Here is an 8,249-nt window from a genome sequence, read left to right as displayed (position 1 = left end):
TAATGTTCAATCAATTTATTCCAAAACCAAATCTTTATAAAATAGATGGGTATACTAATCCAAATTGTTACTAGTTTCTTTATGTAACAATTAAATAATATTTTCTATTATCAAATATTATTAATATGCACACATAACTTGGCCAAATATAAATCTCCTTTTGGATCAATTAATATTCGCATAAGTGACATATACATATTAATCTTTATATTCTAAAAGGATAATTAATCAATTCTATACCAAATTAATGACATACACAATTAGATCCGAATAATCATAGTAATACTTTGTACTAATGTTTCAAAATAAATCAATTACTATATCAAATTAAAAAAATGAATACAGTAAAATATATATATATAAGTAGCCGAAAGTATATATATAAAGTAATCTAAATGGCCACAATAACTTTAGTACTATTTCGGCATATATGTTATTGTGGCCATTTAGATTAATTTATATATATATATATAAAAATTATCCGGTGTTCCTACGTACGGATTCAAAATTTTGATGTTCTCTGTACGAACAAGTTTTCCACTTAAGTTTTGTTATTTTCTGAGGTTGGAATTGACGAGAATGACCCAAGTTGGGAATTTCTTTATCGAAAATGACCAGCTTAGATGGGTAGTGGATAAAGCTTGCGGTGAGATCCGTGCTTAGAATCAGGCGGCTTCGACATCGACTGGAGGTATTTTAAATCGAATTAGTAATGAAAGAACTCACGGAGAGGAGACCTGTTTGGGCGGTGGCAGAGAATGTGAAGCTGAAGGGGAGAAGAATTGTTCGATTGTGGGTCATTGGGACAAACGATGGCATGGGTGAAGCTCGCTGGTGTGCGAATCGATGGTGGTAAGAAATGAATAGAAGAGGATCATAGTTAATGAGACACCGTCTGTAGATGTGGGTTTAGGGTTTGATTTTTTGCGGGATTGATGCCGGTGAAGAAAGCTTTCCAAGATCTAAATTCCTCCTGTTTTTTTTTGGTAAGTTTTGTTGTTTTCGTTATGCAGAGTAGGTTGGGGCTTTGATTTGATTTTGCTAGAATGAAAGATTGTGGAATGCCTGTTGTGGATTTTGTAGTTGTTACTTTATGGGTATGCAGTTGCTATGGGTGCGGTACGTGGATTCAATGTAGGTATAGATTTAAGATTGTTCAAGTTCATTTAATCGTTGGTGAAGTATTTAGAGAAGTAGGATCCATGTATTATGGTGTTGTAATGAAGCTTCTGAAGAAGAGTTAAGATGAATGCTGGTGTCGTTAATGTTAGCAGCCGTTTTAAAGTTAGTGAAGTGCAAGGTACTTGGTTAGAGCAGTAATAACGAGGTTATTGAGCAATATTTTAGTGACTTAGGAAATGTAAGTATCGAAAGCCTGATTAAAGTGAATGCTAATGGTGAAGTCAGTTAAGTTTGGTGTTAACAATTGAGATAGTTTGAGGCCTGAATTGCTTTGAAGGGTAATAGAGATTTCTATTTCATGACCTTGAATGGAAGTGTGGGATGAATCACACCTCTATCTGCTTGTTACTATTCTACTGTAGCTTTTGTGATAGTAGTTGTTCTACTTTGTTAATCACTTGTGATTAGTTTGTTAGGTGATAGATGCAAGTGCAAAAGAAAACTTGGGCTGTTGCAGTTATCATGGTTGTGATCGTAATTGTCAAATAGAATAGGTCAATATACATGCTTTTTTGCTGTTGCTATTTTATTTTATTATTTTAAATATTGCTGCATATTTGAACTGCTTTTTCTGCTGGTGGTATTTTGTTGGAGCTAATTTATATATGTTACCATATATATTTGCTGGAAATATGAATGTTGCATGCATATGAGTATATGGATGTATGTTAAAGCGGTGCACTTATCTTGTAAGATTGAATGTTGATGTATGATTTTTAATGTGGTAGCCTGAAACGGCATTTTTTGTATAGTAGTGTTTAGAGTAGAAAGTGTATGAATTTGTTCTTGTTTCACATTATTTGTTGAGTGGCCATTTATGATCCCTTTGCTGAATAGTGATCGGGGAATGGGGAAACTTGTGTTGGAGTCTTTGCATTGAGGGATATTAAGCAGGAGGGGTTTCCACCATTTACTTATTCCTTTTATATGTTTATATTCCTTTCTTTATATGACTTGGACCTGCATCTTTGTGTTATGCACCTTTATGGCATTACCCATTAGTGGACAGCTAGCTTTCTCACCTCTCTTTTGGGTCCCCTTAATATTGTAAAAAAGATTTAATTTCTATCGTAAGTATTATGAACTCTTGAGCTAAAAAGCAATAAAATTGTTGAATAAATGTTTAGTAGAATAATATATTTTTACACCTACATGTATGAAGAGAGATTTTATTATTGGATTTTAGTATTTGTCTCTGTGCCATTTATTTTTTGTCTATCCTAGACAATTATAAAGATGGTTAAATTACTCTGTTGGTCCCTATAGTTCCACAAAATTTATAATTAGGCCTCTATACTTTTATTTCTTTTAATTGGGTGTTTGCACCAATTTTTTTTTCAATTAGGTCTTTGTTGGTAGTAATTAGCTTAATTGTATAAGGACCCAAATAATTAAAAAAAATTGGTCGAAGGACTCAAATAAAAAGAATAAAAAAATTAAGGGATTCAATTTTAAAAAAATTGGTGCAAGGACACAATTAAAAGATAAACAAGTATGGGGACGTAATTAAAAAAATTGCAAAACTATAGAGAGTAATAGAGTAATTAAACCTATAAAAAATAGTTGAATTTCTTCCGTTTAAGTTATACTTGTGATAGATTATTCAATTAGTGAGTAATAATTAATTTTTGTATCATATTATAGCTTGTATTAGTAATAAGGTTATTAAGCAACATGACCAAAATGTAAAATGTGAAGAGAACACCTTTAAAATAACGCAGTTAAAATCAACGTACTTTTACATGTTAATTAAAAAAAGAAACTTGTCTAAACAGTCTTACTATCAATTTTTATGTTTTTCGGTATTAATTTTGCTTCGACTGTTGAAATTTGCTGGGCCTGTGAGTGTGTGTAAGTATTTGCTTGTTGATAAAAAATTCTATTGGTTATCTTCCTTATCAGTTAGAGTTGAGAGCAGAACAGGCACAGTTTCGAAGAGAGGCAAGAAGGAGCGGTTGGGAGATGACATCATGTAGCAGGGTGGTTAATGAAATGGGATGCGGTAGTAGTGAGGAGCCGAATTCGGCCGGTGAAATGCCCAGAATGGTAGGCGACGACGAGGTACGAATTTTGTCGAGTTGAACAGCACGGGGTTGGGTATGAATGTGGTGGAAAAAGCTTTCTAAGAGTTTCTTTTAAGTTAGTGCGCATTTTTGAGTTTATGTGAAAGGTGTTTAACATGTCAACTTGTGAATTCATGAAGGAAAAAATGCTTGACATAGGAATGGAGGAGGATGAGTTTGAGGGTTTAGAGTATAACCAGAGTGAAGCATTGCCAACACGAAGTCTGATGCAGTACCAGTTACTGCGGCGGATGTACTTAAGACGGAGTTCAATAGTCCAGCAGAAGCCACTATTTTCTATGAAGAGTATAGTAGGGCGAGGGTTTTGCGATGCAAAAAGGAAAGAAGTTGAAAAATAAAAATGGTGATTTTTTTCGTTACACATATCTATGTAACAGACAAGGGTTTAGAGACAAGAAGTGGCTAGAGAAGGTGGATCGCAAGAGGGAGCACAAGGTGGTGATCATTGTGGATGTCCTGCGGATATGCGTATTAAGCCTAAAGGGACAGTGGCAGGTGGTGTGTGTCTCGTTTTGTGGAGGAACATAACCACGAGCTCCTGCCTATGAAGTATGTGGACTATCTACCTGTTCACCGTAAGATCTCTGATGTTGATATTGCACACATGGAGAGCATGAAGCAAGTTAGGATATCAATTCCAAAGATCTATGAGTCTATTGCTGCACAGGCGGGTGGTTTTAATTTTGTTCCATTTACTAAGCGAGATATGTACAACGAGGTTAGGCGGCAAATGGCGATGTAGAATGGTGACGTGAATGCTGCATTGAGGGTTTTGGAGGGTGCAGCCCGGACAGACGAGAAATTGTATTGGAGGTACGAGGTTGGTGAGGGGCAGCACATGTGCGATCTATTTTGGAGTGATGGGCGAAGCCAGGAGGATTATCAGGTATTCGGAGATGTACTAGCATTCGATGCAACTTATGGGTGGAACAAGTACAATCTCCCAGTTATTGTTTTTTCTGGGGTTAATCATTACAACCAGACCTGTGTGTATGCAACTGCGATGGTATCATGCGAATCAATAGCATCGTATGTATGGGTTTTAAGAAAGTTACTGGAATGCATGGGGGGTAAAGCACCGACAGTGGTGATAACTGATGGCGATCGATCAGTGCGTGTATCTATTTAGGAAGTATTTCCCAATGCTCACCACCGCTTATGCACTTGGTACCTCCTGAAGAATCCGACGGTTAATGTATGTAAACCCCGGTTCACATTGTTGTTTAGACATTGCATGCTTGCCGATATTCAGGTTCCGGAGTTTGAACTGCTTTGGGATGCCATGCTGGAGGAGTGTGGGGTTAGGGAGTTAGAGTGGGTTAAGGACATATACGAGAAGAAATCTTCCTGGGCAACTGCTTATATACGGGGTCGGTTTTATGCTGGGCTCTGCACAACATCTTGGTGTGAGTCGTTGCACGCAAAGTTAGGGAGGTTTGTGGAAAGGCGGTACTATATACTTGAGTTTGTAACCAATTTTCAAAGATGTGTGGACTTCCTGAGGGACAATGAAGAAGAGCTTGACTTCCAATCATCGTACGGGACACCGATCCTTCAAACCCAGTTTCTGAAGTTAGAAAAGTCAGGGGCAGTAAACTTCACACAGGAAATTTTCTCAAGATATCGTGAGTCGCTTAAAAAGTGTGTTCGGGTCACTATATTAGAGTGCATTCAAGGTGAAGATAGGTGTGTGTATGTGACACAAAAGTATAGAAGACCTAATTCACGGTGGACTATGGTACATATGAGAAGGAAAGAGGAGTTTGTTTGCAGTTGCGTGAGGATGGAGTCATTCGGTTTGCCATGTGTTCACATACTAGCAGTTTTGGTAAGGTTAGATTTTGTTTCCCTGCCTAAGAATCTGGTGTTGCCGTAGTGGTCTAAAGCGGCGAAGGAGGATCTTTGTTATCAACGGTTAAGTAGCCAATATAGTGATGCCGGTGTTTTGTATCGGAGTAGAGTGGGTGCATTCCTGCAGCACTGCAAGCGGTTAGCAAAAGTTGCATGTATTAGGAAAGAGGACTTCAAGGAATATTTAGCCAAGGTTGTGGAGGATACTTGTTTTCTTGAAAAAAAAATGGACTAGGTGGTGCGGTTACTGGGACCACTGGTGCGGAATTTATAACCACAAACTAACCGGCAAGTGCACCGATTCGTACCAAGTAGTACCTCAGGTGAATGAGGGTCGATCCCACGAGGATTGATGGACTAAACAACAATGGTTGATTAATTTACTTAGTTAGACAAACAGAAAATGGTGTTTGAGAGTTTAAAAAAGCATTAAACAGGAAACTCAGAATATCAGAAGACAGGCAATAAATAAGTTGGGAATAAAATATGGAGAAAGCAGTTAAGGCTTTAGAGTTATCTATTTTTCGGATTGACTTTTCTTATTAATTTATTTTAATCATGCAAGATTTAATTCTTGGCAAACTATATATGACTAAACCCTAATTCCTTAGACCTTTTTAGTCTCCTCTAAAATTCATCAACCGCCAATTCTTTTGTCAATTAATTCCAATTAGAGGGTGAAGTTCAATTCTAGTTATATGCCACAGAAATCCTAATTACCCAAATATAAGAGGATTATATGTCACGTATCCCATTAAATCCAGATAATTGTAAATTTAGGAGAATATGTTTTTAAGCTGTTGTTCAAGTAAAGGGCTTTTCCAAGTTATACAAGAACTCAATTAGAAAAAAGGGTCATATTTCCGTTCCACCCAATTTCATAAAATAACGAACAAAAACAATTCTTGAAATATAACTCAATACATAAATTAAAATAGAAAAAACAAGCAACAGGATCAATCCATACAATAAACAGAGCTCCTAACCTTAACAATGGAGGTTTAGTTGCTCATGGAAAAGAGTAAAAACTAGGATTCTGGTAAACTGTAAATTTGAAATGTGGTGGAATTCCCAGAAGAGAAGTTTTTTTCTCTTTTATATCTAATCCTAATTAATTTAAAATCTATTTTCTAAAACTAAAATAATATATTTTCCTATTTTAAACTAAAATACAAATTTAAATTAGAATTAGTTAAAATCTTCGAACAGCCTCAATTTGGACGCTGGGACCACTTGAATTGGATGATTATGCGCCTAACTTGAGTTCTCATGCGCCTTACTTGGTCATGGCCGCATGGATTGGAGTTTAAGTGAGTGAGCTTGCGTCTAACCCAAGCTTTGGTGCACCTTACTTGGATTTGGAATAACAACCACGCCTAACTCAAGGTTTTGTGCGCCTTACTTGGATTTGGAATAACACTGGCGCCTAACTTGAATGAATCACACCTTGTTGTGTGTAGTTGTTGTGCCTTGCACCTAACTTGAGAAATCTCAAGTTAGGCCCAGCCTAGGCAGAGCTTCTTGGGCGTTCTTTTTTCATTCCTTGCTCCTAACTTGAGAAATCTCAAGTTAGGCGCAACCTTGGCTGCGCTGGTGGAAAAAAAGTATAGACTATTATATATCGTTGGAAAGCTCTGAAAGTTATCTTTCTAACGCCACTAGAACCACGTTTATTGGACCTCTGTAGCTCGAGATATTTAGGTTTGAGTGCAGAGAGGTCAGGATTGACAGCATCATTCACCTTCTTCTCTTTTTCTGCAAAAACTCCATCAAATCCATCCAAATGTTACCTAAAGTAAACAGAATTTCACATGACTCAAAGTAACATCCATAGTGGCAACATTGGAGGAGGGGTTAGGGATCCTGTTAGTGTTAGGACTAAAGGCACAGGACGTGGCAATGAACCTCTTGGGTCTATGGGTATCAAGAAGCGTAAGTGCAGCACCTGCGGGTGTCTCGATCATCGAAGGACCCGCTGTCCCAATGCTCCACCGACATCAGCAGTGTCAACCCAGGACTATGGTGCGAAAACATTATCACCAAATGTTAACATGGTAAGCAGGACATCCATGCTTCACTTTGGAATTATGTTTCTCTAGTGTTGATGTATGCTGGTGTGAAACTCACAATATGATAACAATAACGTGGGTGTTCATTATGTATTGCAGGGTCCTTGAATCTAAGAACAAGGGAGCATTGTGTGGTGCTGATTGTTGAAGCAGTTTGGATCCATGCATATGTGGTTATTCACAAGTGGTCGTTCAGTCTGGGTCGCCAATGGGGCAAAGATGTTATATTACTTATTAGTCATGCTGATGTCCTCAGATGTATGGTGATTCAATTGTGTTTAGTATATATTGTTACTGAAATTTTAATTAGATTTGTTACCCTATTAGTGACAGCGATTTATGTAGTTGACTTGATCGCATGATATAGTAAACTTAATTCCACTATGAAAGGTTTATACAGTAATTTTAATACATTATATGTTGCAGTTGTTTGTTCGATTACGTTATTTATTCCCCCATGCTATGTTTATGTGAGTACTACCTGTCCAGAAGGCAGTGAGAAATTCAGGTTAGAGACACCTTTCCCTGTCCACTTCACTAAGGATACTATTAAGCTGAAATAGGCCAAGGCTCTTGATAGGACATTCCTTTGTCCCAACTACAAAGTTCCTCTGACCAACACAATGTCAGTTGTGGCCCTTATAGATAGATTCATGGCCGTCGATAAGATCTGTTTTGTTTGCAACAAACCATGTCATCGCAGAAGTTTGGTCTACCTGAAAAAAATAGGTAGTGGTTTCGATTTTCATGGGGATCTTTGCTGTGTCATTTGTTTCCTTTTGTGTGTGTTTGTTTTCCAAGTATCAAACCATGATAATTTTAAAGAGCATCTCGTTTTATTAATATTTGGTACTCAAAAATGTCAACTGTAGCTGGGTTGATCTTATAGTTGTTCTATAATTCCTCTATGAAGAATGGTGTGGACCATTTCACACGCTGTACACTTAGCGACGTTTGACTAAAAAATTTCACCTGTTTGGAAAAAACTAGACTAGCTATAGAGTAGTATGGTAAATCATGCCATGATCACATACAATTTGTATCCATACATGCGAAGTCTGTG

General features: G+C 37.2%; 2 protein-coding genes across 2 annotated transcripts; both read left to right on the top strand.

Annotated features, from left to right (window-relative positions):
- The first annotated feature begins 496 nt into the window (after positions 1–496).
- LOC112702895 (uncharacterized) lies at positions 497–7,621 on the top strand. Its single transcript, XM_025754124.3, has 4 exons — positions 497–986; positions 3,085–3,243; positions 3,386–7,171; positions 7,286–7,621. Exons 1-3 carry the CDS (start codon positions 936–938, stop codon positions 3,602–3,604), a joined length of 429 nt encoding a protein of 142 aa, XP_025609909.1. The 5' UTR covers positions 497–935; the 3' UTR covers positions 3,605–7,171; positions 7,286–7,621.
- On the top strand, positions 3,811–5,142 carry LOC112701335 (protein FAR-RED IMPAIRED RESPONSE 1-like). The gene is made up of 3 exons (XM_025752107.1): positions 3,811–3,933; positions 4,009–4,383; positions 4,519–5,142. Exons 1-3 carry the CDS (start codon positions 3,811–3,813, stop codon positions 5,140–5,142), a joined length of 1,122 nt encoding a protein of 373 aa, XP_025607892.1.
- Positions 7,622–8,249: the final 628 nt, after the last annotated feature.

This window comes from Arachis hypogaea, chromosome 7 (genome assembly GCF_003086295.3).
Source record: "Arachis hypogaea cultivar Tifrunner chromosome 7, arahy.Tifrunner.gnm2.J5K5, whole genome shotgun sequence".
NCBI lineage: Eukaryota > Viridiplantae > Streptophyta > Magnoliopsida > Fabales > Fabaceae > Arachis > Arachis hypogaea.
This window is presented reverse-complemented; position numbering and strand designations above follow the sequence as displayed.

Excerpts from the sequence above, each read along its gene's own strand:
- LOC112702895 (XM_025754124.3), top strand. The coding sequence starts at position 936 with ATGCCGGTGAAGAAAGCTTTCCAAGATCTAAATTCCTCCTGTTTTTTT. Across the intron at positions 987-3,084 it reads ATTCCTCCTGTTTTTTTTTG|TTAGAGTTGAGAGCAGAACA; the intron begins GTAAGTTTTGTT and ends CTTCCTTATCAG. Across the intron at positions 3,244-3,385 it reads GAATGGTAGGCGACGACGAG|GAAAAAATGCTTGACATAGG; the intron begins GTACGAATTTTG and ends GAATTCATGAAG.
- LOC112701335 (XM_025752107.1), top strand. The coding sequence starts at position 3,811 with ATGAAGTATGTGGACTATCTACCTGTTCACCGTAAGATCTCTGATGTT. Across the intron at positions 3,934-4,008 it reads ATGAGTCTATTGCTGCACAG|AATGGTGACGTGAATGCTGC; the intron begins GCGGGTGGTTTT and ends ATGGCGATGTAG. Across the intron at positions 4,384-4,518 it reads ATGGCGATCGATCAGTGCGT|GTTCCGGAGTTTGAACTGCT; the intron begins GTATCTATTTAG and ends GCCGATATTCAG.